The sequence below is a fragment of the Oreochromis niloticus genome, linkage group LG20, assembly GCF_001858045.2.
Source record: "Oreochromis niloticus isolate F11D_XX linkage group LG20, O_niloticus_UMD_NMBU, whole genome shotgun sequence".
In the NCBI taxonomy this organism is placed as follows: Eukaryota; Metazoa; Chordata; class Actinopteri; order Cichliformes; family Cichlidae; genus Oreochromis; species Oreochromis niloticus.
In genome coordinates, this window is record NC_031984.2 from 12,286,958 (window position 1) to 12,303,033 (window position 16,076).

The 16,076-nt window shown below is 41.0% G+C and overlaps 1 protein-coding gene across 2 annotated transcripts in view; it reads left to right on the top strand.

Moving 5' to 3' along the window:
• Positions 1-1,788: 1,788 nt before the first annotated feature.
• Positions 1,789-16,076, top strand: part of scube3 (signal peptide, CUB domain, EGF-like 3) — a 75,907-nt gene continuing 61,619 nt past the window's right edge. For both annotated transcript variants that reach the window (XM_005448605.4, XM_005448606.4), the window contains exon 1: positions 1,789-2,311. In XM_005448605.4, the coding sequence (XP_005448662.1) occupies positions 2,212-2,311 (100 nt within the window). In that variant the 5' untranslated portion in view covers positions 1,789-2,211. The remainder of the gene's footprint in view (positions 2,312-16,076) is intronic.

Consider the following 16,076-nt stretch of genomic DNA (forward strand, 5'->3'; position numbering starts at 1 on the left):
TGAATCCAAAATAATTAATATTTCACTGGTAATTTTTAAAATAGAGATCGAGATAGACAGAGATAATATACAGTATAATGAGTAATAATCCTCTCTCCTCCTTTCCTGCCCTCAACCCCATCATAATGTGTGTGTCTGCATCATCTGAAGAAAGCAGAGTTGTTATCTGCAATCAGCCTCATTGTGATGCCCTAATTATATTTGATTGAGAAAAAAAATTACACATGGGAGCAGGCGTGATGATTACAGTGTTGGATCTGTTCGCACAGCGAAATGCAAACATAAATGCATCGACACAGCTGGTTAATTTAAGCGATAATGCAGAAGGAGGTAGCAGGTGTGGGGATACAGATGTGTTTCCTTCGCTGCACACTTCATGGAAACAAATGCTTCATATGTCATTGCTGGTGAAATGTGGCACAGTAGCTCAGTGGGTTGTGATAGCGATGATATGAAAAAGGCCTGTTCTGATTCATGTAACTCCTCAAGCCTCATTTCTCTTCAGGTCTTGGGGGTAATGGTGTGCACAGAGTGACTCATGATCTGCAGAAATGGCTGATGGCTGTTCATCTTCAACCCCCGAATTTAACTTCAAAAGTTTTAACATGCTAAAGCTGTCTCATCTTTATTTGGTTCAAGGAAATGCTGCCTTCTAATGTTTTTCCCTCCAACACATGCTTCACAAATACCTCAGTGAATCTCAGTATTACTGATTTCTGTCACTAGACAGGGCTTACTTATTCAAAGCCAGGAGGGGGAAAAATCTCTGAGAGAAATGTGGTTGTTGAGCTAATCTCCTGCAGGAAAAGACAAACTGGTAATGTGGTGTTGGTTAAGGTTTTGGAACCAGATGACTCGAGATATAATTTCTATCCTGTTTTCTCCCAATATACCAGATGATTTTCATAAAGCTTTCACCGATTTTCCTGTAAACAAATACCAATTGTAAGTTATCATACCTGAGGAACTGTTTCATCTCGAACTGTATTTTTAACAGCTGGTGTAGCTTCAACATAATCATCTACGCGGTTTTATTAAAGTCATCTTTTATGAGATTCACAGGTTCTTCATACAGGTCCAGCTCCAGCTTAAAAAAGGACATGAAATTGCTTAAGGCCCTCAATTGACCTTGGAATAAGGATGTTACTCAAGAAAGTCAATCGAAATTTGGAAGAAAAAAAAACATATTCATTTTCCAATTTTCAAAGAAGTTTTGCAATTTTGTCTGTGATGTGAACTTTGAACTCAATTCAGTGCCGAGATGGGATAAAGAATATCAAATAATTTTGTTAAGAGTGTTGAAGAAAATTCAGTGTTTTGGTCTCGATTGGACTATTTCTAAATGCCAACAAGTGCTCTCGGTAAAAACGTTAAACGACAACTATAATCTTGTATCAGCACAGCAGACGAGATCACGTCGATGCTGCACACATGATCCGTAAATAGGCGCTTATTGGTTTGTTTGAGGGACTAGATGGGCTGTACAGTCTGCTGGATAAGAACAAAAATGCAATCTCCGGGCTATTACTTTTTCCATCGGAGTCTTTTATAAATCCATCCGCCCTCTTGTCCCCCCTTTAAGGCAATGATTTTACCACGCTGCCGTGACGGCAACTTTCTTTCTTTTTTCCCCTTTTTTTGCGCAGGTGGCATCAGCCAAGTAACCTGTGAGCCCCACTCTCAGTGCACACGGCAACACTTGTCCACCTTGAGCTCAGCCAACACCTGTGTGTAAATTCCTGCACAACAAAAAAAGAACGAAGCACTGAGAGCCAGTCAGGAAAGAGAAGGAGCAGCAAGAGGAGTCCGGAGCGCAGCACGGACGCTCCTTATTCTCTCCTCCCCCTTCAGACCCCGCCACTGCACTCCATCTCTCCATTTCTCCCTCTTTCCCCCTCTCTCTCCCCTGCTCTCTCTCTCTCTCTCTCTCTCTCTCCCCCTTTCTTAAATTGACATCGGTCTGGCTCGAAACATGATAACAGAAAAGCCTTCCTCCGCTCCGCGTTGTCGGGCTGTCCTCAACCCCGATCACTTGAAACTCAAATGAGCAGGCGTTAAAAGGGGAAAAAAGGATCGCATAGTGTCCTGTCAGGGGGTTCTCACAGGGAATAACAAGAGACCTTTATAGCACACGCACACACACCCTCGTATGTGTTCTTGCGCATCGTAGATCTTAGAAAGTGCTTGTGTTAAACTACAGTGAAAGTTAACATGTATATGCACGCTTTGATACGCGCGAGCCTTGGATTTGTAGGTTTCTGCCTGGTCGCCTTTGTCCAACAGTCAGCTTCAGGAAGTAAAACCACTCAAGGTAAGTTTTTTTGTGCTTTCTTTTCACCTCGAAATACCTCCTATTTTGAGTGAATTGGTTGAATGGCGGGGTGCCTAATTAATAGATTTATTGCATGCCTTTGGAAAGCTCCAAACGTGTACCTAAATAAATGCGTGTTAAAAAAGTTTAAAGTAGAATACTTTGAAATTTAATGAGCAGAAGTGAAGGTTTTTTTGCAGACTTTGATCCATCTATTATTCTCTGTTTGATTCAAGCAGATGCCGTCTGTTGATTCAGCGGCTTATTTTGCAATCATTTGACTGCTTTTCTCTTGTGTCAGTGTGCTCAGTTGCATATATTTGCGTAGACCTGCCAAGACAAATAGTGGAAACATAATAAGGCTTAAATTAAGTTTCGCTGAACGCTCGCTGTTGTCAGAAAAACAGTTGCCTTTGATCTTCAAACGGCATTAGCAGTGCCAACAGTTATGTTTCATTTCTAATCTTGCAGGTAGTTGTGGTGAGGCTACTGGGAGGTATTTGTCACAGTCCAGACAAGTATTTGACACTGGCCTGTAACACACACACACATGGAGGAGTCTCTGTCAGACACTGCAGCTACAGTGTTGTCCTGCCCAGCCGGCTGCCCTCTTGCTCTCTTTTCTTGTGAGAATTTATTCACAGCAGACAGGAACAGTCTGAATCAAAAAGTCTGGCACCTTGCAGGAACAAGGCAGACATGGTGTTATACACTAAATTTCTGATCCACTCAGCCTTCTCCTCAAGGTTTTCATCACCTAATTTTCCCACAATACAAATGCCAAGCCAGAGCTGCCAGAAGTATTTGCATGCAAAGACACATCATGGTTTCTGTGTGAGTGTTGATTGTGGTCGGTGATGTTTTGCACTCACAAAAAGACATCTCTCCGGCGGTCGACAAGGCAAAAAGAGAAAGGGGGTGGGTGACTATTTTGCATCCTGGGTGGTCTGCCCCCACTTGTGGGAAAACTCAATATTTACATTTTGCAATTAGAACTACTTTTTTCTCACTTTATTTTCCACAACATCGATTACACACTTCCTTGTGCTGTGGAATGCTGCTGTATGAGAGCTGGTCTGTAATGGCATGCACCTGTTTGTTGGTCATCGAGTGAAACGCAGTGACCACTTGATGGGTTTCTCCTCCAGTTCCTGTTTATCAGTGCAGCTCTGCAGTGACATATTATTCGCGTTTAGCTCTGTCGCTATTTGTGAGCATTTTTTGTGCTGAAGTGAAAATAAATATTGTTTGGTGTTGGTGGCAACTCTGTGGCACTGTTCACTCTGCAAGCTGGGAACAATTTTGAAAAATGAAGAAACGGAGATGAACAATGACTGAAAAAAAGAGCATAATTTGTCCGCTCAATATTTATTCAACACAGATGTTGTCTTTCATCAGTGTCAGTCTAATCATGGCACTGTGTTTTAGGCATCAGTCATTACTCTGGGGGGAAAAAAAGTGAAAGGGAAGATTTGAGGATGTGGTGGAGAGAATGACAACGAAGGGGGAAAAATGAGACCAGGGGAAATGGGAGAGATTAAATGTGCAGAGAGAAGACGGGGAGAGAGGAGGTTTCTTAGTGAGCGAGCAGCAACAAGCGAGAAAAAGAGAACGAAAAGTGGGGAGCCATAGACGTCATGGCAAATCACTTTCCCTTGAACAGAGTCAGGAGCTCTTTGCTAATGCAGCGGCACCAAGGCAACGGTTGGTGTGGGGCTGACATGCTGCTGTTGCTGGCTGTGTTGGTGTAACCTCTGCTCCGGTGCCTGGGGGTCTAAAGACGCAGGGCTGCCCAAGCAGGGAGGAAGGCCACATGCAGGCCCTGACACACTGTGGGAACCGAGCAGCCTTGGCAATGTGAGGCCCAAGTCATGGGGTGGCTTACCTAGAGGTGCTGCCTGAGTCTACACGATGAGCAAGATGGAAGGGTAGCAGAAATCCCCCAGCTCACTCGCTTGCCCCTTTCCTTTTTCACACAACTCTTGCTTTGTTTGCTTTGTCCTCGCTTCCTTTCCTTTGCACTTAATGAAGTGGCTGTGCTTTTTCTCTGTCACCCAGAAGCAACGACTGCATTACACTGACCATGTCAGAAAGCTGCCTGTCAGCCAGTGTGCTAATTATATTTTTGCAACAACAAAAAAAAGATGTGCACAGCTCCCCTCTGCCCCCTTCGCCCCTTCCTCCCATCCTGTCCAGCCCACTTTTGTTACTTGATGGAAGGTTGAATGTGCTGCAGGTCTGGGTAAGCTTGCAAATGTCAGTGTATGTATATGTATATGTGCAACTGGGACGGAGACAGTATATGGGCTGTGTCAGTGCATGGTAATTTGTACAAGTCTTTGAAACTGTATGTGAAGCCACATGAAAGAACCATTTAAATGGAGCTTTTATTTCTGCCTATCCCTTTGGCCTTGAACTTCTCTTAGAGTTTGCTGTTTAGCAGAAAGGAAAAAGGGGGGGGGAAGACAAGCGGACAGAGACTGTGGCGCTGTCTCCTATGAACGTGGCCAGTCATTTGGCTTGAGCGTTTTGACACCACCGTGGCATTTCTCTTTCATCATCTTCACTCTTATTTCTTAGGCTGCATGGTTTCTGTATTGCCCCAGAGTCCTTACGAGCTCCTGCAGTGGTATTTGTTGGGTGGTTACACTTAGCCCCTCAGAGACTAGATGTGCCTTAAAACAAGTATGCACAAAAGTCCCTATTTGTGTGCCAAGGCGCTGAGCACAATTTTTGGCAAAGTAATTTTTAACAGCCTGCGACTAGACGATGTATTCAGGTCAACTACGAAGAAAAGACTTTTTTTTTCTGTCCTAACTGAGGTTCTTTGTGATTTTTTTTTTTTCTTTTTAAATAAATAAAGGACAGTGGAATATGAGTCACTTGCTGACTAATTTATCAATCGCTAATTTATCCTACCTGCTTATTAGCAAGCCCGGTGAAAGCAGATGAGCTTCTAAGCTTTAAACATCTTCCTTTTCCTAAGCAAAAATACTCCTGTGCTGATAAGAGCCGAGCTTGTCTCAGTCTGTCTTCTCACTCTCTGCAACAGGCATGCAGTGTCAGATAGTTGTGTTCTCATTATGATCAGAGACTCTGAGGCAGGTTGAGCCTCGGGGTAGCCCTCGGTCATTCGCTGATGAGTGGGTGGAGGGGACCAATCCGGCTTCACTGTACCACTCAGCAGACACACTCGCAATGCATCTGCCTGACAAGTGGTGCTCCAATACCACTATACATGTTGTTACAGAGCAGCCGAGAGAGCAGAGAGATTATTATCTTGGCATTACTTGAGTGGTGAAAACTCCTGATAACAATTCTGTCCAAGAGCAATGCAGTATGAATAACAAAATTGACTTTGATCTGTGGGTGAATGTCTATGACTGCGATGAGTGATTTTTAGACTGGATATTAATGATTGCACTTACAAGGCAAAAGTGCTTTCACTTACAAAAATGAGAATCCATTATAGCCGGAGAATCGCTTAAAAACTGGGAACAGATCAGGCTTTTATTGTGTGTAGTTTTTCTAATTCCCTGGTTTTTGTGTGGCCAAGCTGTTGCTTGATACAAACATTTTAATCTCATTTTGGGGGCAAGTAGGCTGCAGAGTGAGTGCCATATTTACAGACACACATAAAGTCAAAGCTGTCTGGCGCAAGCTGCGACCCGAGGTGATTCAGCAGGGCTTCGTTCTGGACAGTTGCTCACTTTCATCCTGGCTGATGGAATATAAAACCAAGACATTTTTCAGTCTGCAACAGAGTGTCAAAGATTCTCGCCTTAAGAAATCTGACTTTCCCTCTCAAGGAGACTTTTTATGTGCTTTTAATCAGTCTGTTTCCCTTGGTAATTATTAAATATAAGGCTACATCCTGAATACTGGTTGGCTTTGCTTAGCACAACGTTGTTGCTCAGCTGTCAGATGATGATGATAATGATTTTTATTTCAGTCATTATTTATAGTTTTTCAACAACCAAAATGTCCATAAAAATAAATAAGTGACATCAATGAAAAATTATATTCCACCTACCTTTTTAAAATATATATTTTCTCCACAGAATATTCTAATCAATAACTCTTTCACCAATTTATACGAGACCAAAGCAAACAAAAGGCAATAAAAAAAAAAAAACCTAAGAGAAAAACAAATGTTGGTAGTGACCACTCCTATACATACATTGATTGATCTTTCTCGGAGACATATCAGTGGGGTTGGGCATCGTTCACGCAGTGGTGCATTTTTCTTTGTCCCGTGTTCTCCTAGAAAATAAATCCATACTTCTTAACTGAAAAATATTGTAATTTGTCACATTTCACAAACCATATCAGCTGCCCTGGTCTCTGTGACAGCGTCTGTTGACATCACCGTTGCAGTGCTGTTTAATATTATAGTATGCAATGTTACGGTCTTATTGGTTGTAGTTATATACCAAGGTGGTGGGCTATCAATCTCACATAATGTGTCTGTTTCCCATAAACAGCATGCATGATAAGAAATGCAGTGCAAAAATGCCAACACGATGAAAATGAGCTCAGTTTCTTTGACAAAACCTGCCCAACTACCTAATTATCTGAAGATGATGTCGATGAAGCTGCCGATGCTGCACTAAAAGTTTCATCATCATCGTCCTTGGATTCACTGTTTCATAATATTTCATAATGTTAGCTCTGGGTCCTTTCAGGTTTTCAGGCTATAGGGTATACTCTTCAGCTTGTAGATGTATATATTTTTTAATATCTGACCAGGAGTTTCCTCAGAATTGATATGCTGCCATGGCCAGCTTTGCATTTTGCAAAGTGAGTATTGCAGAGAGCATTGCCAATGTCTCGGCCGAGTTTTGAAAAGGACAGCTGCACCAAAACCTACTTTCAGCCACTGCTGCCATTGCCCTGTGTATTTGGACTATATGATGAGACTATATGTCTCATCATATAGTCTCGCTCTCATTCCTTATCTGCTCTGGTAAAAAATTTGCCACTGACTTATTATTTGCCATTATAAGAAAAATGTAACAGAACACAATGAAGAAACGGACGTTTGCATCAACAGTTTATCCAGTGGCTCTAACTCTATACCGTAATGTGAGCACTGACTACAGCACAAACCAGATGTGGTGCGACGTGTGGTCAAGTAAAGTTGATATTTGGTGAAATAAGTTGTGTGAAAATTAATAAAAAATCGTGATATACTTTCAAATGATCTGTATTGACAAAAATCCAAGAATTGTTGGTTTTCTTGTTACAAGACACATCTAATTAAATCGAAGGTATCTTAGTTAAATGATCACACCTAGTAACTGCATGTAGTTTCAGTTGGTTGCCTGGAAAACACTTAGAGGAGCTAAAAAAAAAAAAAAAAAAGTAGACTCATTACCTCCAGACATTGGATGTTTTACACATTGTATGTTCTTTTTGTTTTGTTTTGTTTTCCCCATTTATAGACTTGAAACTCATCAAACGATCATTCCCCAAATGATCAAACTACTTCTGGAAATAGTCATTTTGTGGCTGCACAGATTACGATTACGGTAAAAGTATGCTCATAATTTTTGCTTTTAATCCAGTCTGTTCCCACTTATGTTTGTTGAACTGCCTTCTATCGTCATTGCATTTACATGTAGAATATAAATGGTTACTCATTTTTTGCAGATGTTATAGGCAGAATGAATGTCAGGTCACAGCCACACAAAACTATAACCTGTAGACACTGCAGATTCCCTGTTGCTGCCCAGGGGAACCCATCAGCTACTGAAGCCCCTCTGTCAGAGCGCCTTTTCTGCCTTCCTCGAGCAGAAAATCACTTTATCAGCAGCTGGTGAGGCCCTTGTGAGCACCATTTGTCCCCTAATTTCAAATGGTTGCAGGGCTGACAAAGCTATAGATCTCAGGTACAACAGAGGATGGGGGGGAAATGTGGTTGAAATCTCCCAAACTTTTGAGGGTAATGGCTTTGTATGCCACACCAGTGTCCGCTGGTATAAAAGAAACATTCTAACCCTCACACTCAGGAGTACAGAGCGCTGTGCTTGTTTGAGGCTTGTTTATTTATCAAGGCTTTAATTTGAACAATATGTTCCAAATGAGCCCTGTGATGCTTCTCTCAACTGTGGCATTGTGGTTAAAATTAGAAAGCTCTCTCTCCTGCTCCCTATCTCTTCCCCTTGCTCCCTCTCACCCTGTCGCTGGCCTTTGTTCTCTGTGCTGACAACATCCCCGTTGATTTCGGGGGAGGATCGAGTCAGCACTGACGGTATTCTGACCCCCCCGAGTCTTTGACTCACCTCTAGAGCCCCCTTCACAAGTGCTGATGGCTCACTGAGGAACCTCAGTGCCGTCCCTGAGCCAGCTGCAGCAACTCTTAGATCATTAATCCACTAACCTCCCAGAGCCCACATTTGTTTTTCTGTTCCATTACTCACTGATTGGGGACTCGAGGATTCAGGAGAAGATATCAGAGGGCCTGTCATCTCCGTGTCTGTAACTTCTTAAACCATGGCTGACGCTACACTGTCCTTTCTCAGCTTTCACCCTCTTCTGGGTTCCCTCCTGCGACCCCTGAGCTCAATAATGGGGCTGCGTCTGTCTTTGAAAGTTTGGCGGGGTCAGGGAGGGACGTCATTAGGCTGGTCTGCGGTGGTCAGCGTTGTCGAGGGGGGTTGGGGGTCAGAGAGAGCCTTGTTTACAGACTGTGTGTGTTTACATTCCTGATGGTGAGCGCCAGCTTTAGAGACTGCTGGAAGTTAAAGGAAATGCTCTTATTCTGCTTAGTAATGGAAAAATCCAACCCAATACATCAAGGAATCCAAATGAAAAAAAGTTATTTATTTGGTGGGTTCTGGCCAGTGCATTCTGGGTAGAAAGGGGGATGACTTCACTGATGAATGTGAGACTTCCTAAATGAACAGAGGCATGGGAAAAACCATATGACCCTCTGAAGTATTTAGTCACCCCCGGTGAACTCTAGATATAAATTTATTGCAGACCCTGATAGTGTATACTGTTCTTTGTGGCTTAATCATTGCACTATCAATCAAAGAGACATCTAAGATTTTCACTGTCAGTTAATCTATCAGTTATCTCTTCTATTTATCATTCGGTCTATAAAATGTCAACAAATTGCAAAAAAATGCAGAGGAGCTTAATTTGTGTAACCAGTAGTACAAACTCCAAAGACATAGAAGAGGAAGAAAGCAGGAACTGTAAATTCTTTACATTTAAAAGTCAAAATACTCATTTCATTATTTTAGTTTGTTGTTGATTAACTTGCGATTACTCAACTAATCATTGGAGCTTTATAGTGCTTCAGTCCTTTTAGTGTAGTGTTCTTGCTGGTGACACAACAAACCAATATTATAGCCCCAAGAATCTTGACTTGTATTTCCAATTAATTGAGGCCATAGCTGAATAATCACATGTATAAAAAGGACATGGGCAGGTTTTTGATGGGATTTTGCAGTAATTCAGGCGATTGAGCGTAAGGTGGTAGAAATGTTGATTTATATTATGTTTTTCTAAAGTTATATTGCAGGAGTTGCCACACAAAGTGCAGTGCTTCACTGATCAGTAACTGTTCTGATTATGATTTAATTTAAACCAAAAAAAGAAAATAAAGTGAATATGCTAAAAAAAATAACAGGTATGCTGTCATCTATCATTTTGCAAGGTTGCAGTTGAGTAAATATGTGGTGGCTTTAATGAATTGTTGGTGGGTTTTACTGATTACGTTTCAGATTTTTTTGTTTTTAAATTTTGTCTCACAAAGCAGAAATGCCATCTTTTTACATGTGAGGATTTAGAGCTTATCGTGGTAATCTCAAATGTGGGTTTGGACTATTGGCCTGATTTTAAAAACTATGGGTGTCTTTTATTTTAAAAACTTTGTCTGACCTTTTATGACCAGAACAATGCGAAAAAGAGAAAATAACAATGGATCTAAGTAATTAGATGCAGACCCAACTGGAACGGAACAGTTATTAAGAAAATATCTTAATAGGCTTTGAAACTGGCTCTGTGGTGTAGTGGGTAAGACTTTCACTTGGCAAGTAAAAGCTTGACTCAGACCCCCTCTGGGGTTGCATCAGGAAGGTCATCCAGCATGTAGCTCAGCCAAATCAAACATGCGACAAGGGAGCCGCCGAGAGTCGCTTTATCTTAATCGGTTTTGGGCTGAACACGGGTCGCCTTGTTTATTTTCTAATAATTTGATTCAAAAAGTTAATTGTCAGTTACTTTGCTAATCAATTATTCATTCAAATGTTGAAGACTTTCTGTTTTCCCATCTCCTTTAGCACTTTGAAAGTATAGTCGTTACCCTGGTTACTCATTTTCTTTCTGTGGAAAATTTGGTCTTTTTTGTAATTACGTGACTGTAAAATCTTTAATCTGACATCTGATTTGAGATACAGTAGGTGCTGTGACTCGGTGGCCCCTTAAACGCTCGATAGGAGCCCATGGTCAGGATTGAAATGAAGTATATATGTCCAGTGAGTTCCAGCCCACTAAAGTCCACATTTCTGAACTTTTAGCAGTTAATGCCTGCTTCATGGCTTACACAGAGAACCATTCACTTTATCCCTCAGTTTGACAGGAAACAACTAAAAATATCACACTTGTGCTGTAATTGCTATGTTACCATCTTTATAGTTGGTACTGTATCTGGCTAAAGCAACCACCAATGAATGTAATTGCTGTGTGCAGAGTGGAGAGTGTCATGTCAGTTAGCTCTGGCTGCATAAATATAAGGTATACAGCTGGACTAAGTGCCACCCTTCCCGCATATAAAATATCCTACATGAGGCCAAGAAGTCATTAACAGTTGAGGACACATTCCAAGACGGTTGAAAAATCACTTGAAGAGAACAGATTAATTTCTTGTCAGTGAGCTCCTAATGAGATCTGTTACAAGCTCTGCTCATTTATTCAGAGGTGTATGTATGTATTAGACCTCTGACACTTAACAGAGTGTCATGTCAGTCTCTCTCTCTCTCTGTTCTCTCTTAGTATTACTCTATGATTCACTTAATTACTGTAATAAGTGTTTTCCTTCTGGAGGTGGTCCGGAGGTCTGTGAGTCATAGTCTATTAAGGCCACACATGCTAAAGGAAAGACACCAGATGCTTGGCCTATGAACAAAATCACAGAGAAAAGACATTATTTATTCACAAAGCCTGAGCTTGAGCTACCTTGAGAAATGTTTTATAAATGAGACGAGGTGAGTCCACTTGCTCTTTACTCTGCAGTCTCCAGGCTCATCGCTGCGGTTGTCTTTATGTATGCTACGAGGCGCAGACACTCTGAATCGCTCATGAAGGAGCGAACAGATGGAAGAATTACACAGAAAGATTGTGTACGAGTTGCCTTGAGTAGTTGAAATGCTGTAATGAACCCCAAATACATCATACATCGTTTCAGCTGTTGGTGTAATGGAGCTCACCGTGTAGGAGGGTTGTCACGATACTAAAATTTCAAACTCTGTACCGATTGCCCAGAAAAATATTAGATTAGATTAGAACAATGCTGGTTTGTGCAAATGTATTCAGCTACAGCCCTGTGTATTTCCTGTGCTTCTGGTGACTTGGCACCATATTTTCATTGCTGATCAAAAAGTTGGTAGACTGCCACTTTTGCTGTCTAATTTCCGGTAGACTGTTCTCTACTTCAACATGTGACTATAGGAAAAAAATAACACTTGTTAGTCACAAATAATTATCTGGTAAACTAAAATGGGACTAATATAGTTTCCCCTCTAGCTCTCTCATTAACATTATCGTTTTATTATTAGCCATAACCGCCAGCCGCTGCCTTAATGATAATTTAACAGTTGGGGGTGGGTAATTTGGATAATTGCTAATAGTTAAAAGGCTAATGATAACATGTGCGCTGGCCAGGTTAACATTCATGATGGCTGTTTAATACATCAGTGTTGTTGATTTACTGAGCTTTACTGAAGTCATAAAATCGGTCATGAAGGCCATGGTGTGTCTTTAAGATTCATTGCCTTGTTTGTTGTGCTGCTGTTCACCTGTTCAGCTGCTAGTGAGGGGAGGGGCCGTGTGACTCCCTATGTCTAGCTGCTGTTTGAAGTTTTTGTCAGTATGACCAAGTGAAGTTGGTATCAATAAATAAATGCAAATAAATTCCTATCCCAATATGAATTTTTAATATCAACTAGTATCAGAGGATCAATTTTTCTTACCTATGGTAATAACAAGTAAAGAGCGCATTAATTTGGATTAAGAAGGTGAAAAAAGATTGTTAAAGACTTAGAAAAGGAATTAGAATAATTCACATAATACAGGCACACATTAGATTAGATATCTTAAATAATTGGAGGATTACTCACTCTTTACTCACTGTTGTACAAAATGCAGATGGGTTATTTTTGTGCTATTGTGTTATAAAAAAGAAACGCAAGAAAAGCTTTGTTCTTTTGCAAAGAACCAGACTTTAAAAAATGTCCAGGCTCCTAAATGTGGGTTGAAAAGGCCTAAGTTCAAAAACACTAAATTCTACATTTCCCATCATGCAAATCAATGGCAATTTCCATTCAACCCTACCTGCGTCCTGTGTGTTTATCAAACATACCTTTTTCTGTTTCTTAACTGTGATATTCTAATGCCTTTAATATATGGAACAGCCTCTATAACATTAGGAAGTGTAAAAATGGTGTAGTACACCATTACGGGATACAGCAGCACTACAAGGGTCAGTCAGTCTACCCTTATTGTGTTATTATGTGCTCCTAATAGACATAACAGATGGTGAGTGGCCCTGAGCAATATGAAATGAAGTGTCTAGATGTCTAAATAAATTAAGGGTGTTGGACACAGTTCATGTCTTTCATGTTAACACGACTTGGGTGCTGAAACTTATCTTGTAGGTTCTTGTACGTTTTTACCCCCACATTAATCTGAGGCTTCATGATTGGTGGACATAAGCAGGGAGGGACCCGCAGGGTTTTGAAGTTGTGATCACAGTTTCTGAAAGCACAGGATCAGTCAGTGGTCATGATTCCTAAACATTAAGAGTGTGTGAAGGATGAGTGTAAATATCCCGAATGGAAGCAGTGGATATTTTTATTCACAACTTTTTAGAGGTTTGCTGGACAGCCAACACTGTGTCCCTTCATTAGCTGAAGGGAGATCTGGGCAAGAAGGGTGGCGAGATGCTAAATTTTGTGTTAATGTTGACGTCTGCATTTCATCAAAACGATTTCTTTTTTTCGAGGTCGACTTTTTTGCTGCCCCAGCACAACTTCAGTAGCTACAGCTTTTCCAGAGTGCTGTGATGGTGACTCCCAGGTTACAGGAAAGAATCACAAAGCCTTGCATTAGTATGGGAGATGTGCTGTATACAACGTTAAATGTGCACATTGTCCTCTGGTGTTTGGCAGCATTGTTCAGGTCGGATAATGAGCTAAAGAGTCTAGAGGCTGGATTAACACCTTGGGCTCTTTGTCGAGATTTTCCTGAGCATTTTGACACCTTCCAGTATATGTCATAGTGAATACATTTTTGTTTATTTTTTGGAAATTTTGGAAGTAATTTGAAAGGTTGTGGTTCTGTGTGCAACAGTGTGATTCCTTTTTTTGCAAACAAAGCACATCTGTTGCACAGACAATGAGAGTGGAGTGTAAAATGATTCCAACTTCTAAAATGATTATTATTTACATAATTAGAGATTTTGTATTTTTCTCTGAGGTCAAGGGTGTTGATATAATTCTAATCATTTTTCACCCAAATAAGGAAGTAAATACACGTTTCTAGGGGAAAAGCGTGTAAAACACACATCATTCAAAGCGGAGTACTTTTTAAAAATATTTTAAAACATGCCTGGACCCTTTTATTAATACAGAAAATGCACATTTGTGTTTTACAAGTGCAAATCAATGGAGAAGAAATGATTGCTGGTTTTTCCACACCAGTTGCTTTGCTTCACAACAAATAGTTGGCTTGTGAGCTAAACATCATATGGATCATTTACAACGGTGAAGATAAAAGAGGCGTTACAGCCATTCTGACAGCTGCACTGTACCTAAAGTAATTATCCTGACCTTAACCCCATCCTGCTCAACCGCAACCCAAACTATAGTGTAAGTGTGGTTCTAAGATGGATAATTACAATACTTTTCTTTGTAATTATACACAGTATGACAAACACTGTGATCCCAAGAACACATTTTTATGGCATTGAACCCAGCACCCTTCCTCTTCTGGAAGTTCATCGGAAAATGGCTTTGTCAGGAGGAATGTTTTGTTTCTAATCCTTCACCACAAATGTTCAAATATTGCTCCGAAATCATTCTGTCACGAAAACACGGCCGAATATTTTATTACTTTCGCTTATTGAATGCATCTCTCGCTCCATATTTGTGACGATTATTTCACAGTTGGCTGCAGGCGGCACAAGTAAAGCTACACCTCTGGGTGTCCCAGCTCCAATCAGTCTATTTCTGTATTTGAAGGAAAGTTGATGGGTTTGAGGGGGGGGGCGGGCAGGTTTGGGGCAAAGCAAACAGCTAGGGTCTCAATACTCAAAGTCAACATTACCCTATGTTTGAACTACACACCTTCAGCCCTACAATTCTCCCACACACTCGCGCTCTCTCCCCTCTGAGTCTTATTCCTGCTAACACCCCCTTGAGCTGGCCCAGCTAAATACACTGCTTATCCCAGGGCTTTCTAATAAATCAGGGAGGAAAAGCACCTCTGACAAAGTCTCACCTCCACAGCCAGCAGCATTAAGCTGACTGCTTTGACTTAAATATGGAGCCTGCTTTTGGAGTAACTTTCTTAATCACCGCTTCTGAGGACAGGAGCGTGTTTTATCCAGCAAATTGAATACAATTACAGAAAATCCCATTTAATGTACCCCGCAACGTTCCATCATGCCAAAATAAAAAATTCCAAATTGTGCCTTTCTGAGTAAGGGCATGTCACAATCCATGCAGGGATTTAGAAGTCTGACGCATGGTGGGGGTTAGTTTTATTGAGCATGCCATGTAAGCAAGAAATGAAGTGGAATCAGGGAGAGAAAACATGCTTTATTATTGTATGACTTGGTTTCATCCAGAGTAGTCACTGGATTCAATATTCCACAAATGTCAGTGTGTTTGAACACAGACTTGAGCTATTTGTGGCTTTAATATGCTCAAGTGCTTAAACCAGAGGAGAGCTACAAGACAGCAATATTCCAACTGACACATTCCCCAGAGGAAACTGTTTAAACATCTGAGCATTGCCCAACATATCTCTCGTCTTTGGTTTTGTTGTTTTGACTTTGTTTATTCATCCTTGTCTCGAAGCGCCGGCTTCATTCTATGCTGCCTTAACTTGTTCCCAACAAATGTGATTCCTCAACACAAAAGAATGAAAGAACCTCTCAATGAAAAACACAATCTTTTTCATCTTAGGCATGAGTCAATTACCAGGGCGGCATTACTGAACGCCCTGTACATTTTTCTCAAGCCTTCAGAGGATCATCCCCTGGACTGAACCAAAGAGTGTATTGATTCTGACATGTTTATTTCCATGGCAAAGGCAGTGGGGTTTCCAGAGAGACCATCGCATTTAGCTTTTGTTGTCCATGTGTCTGCTGGAAGGCTCCCAGTGACTTTTATGGGTGGGTTTTTAAACATTGCTTTGACAGACATGGGCTATTGTGGGCCAGGATTTCTTAGTTTTGATGTTTATTTCATTTTCTTTAGCTCACAACAAAGAGACAATGGGACTGTGAGAGAGTAATTTAATTAAAACACATTTG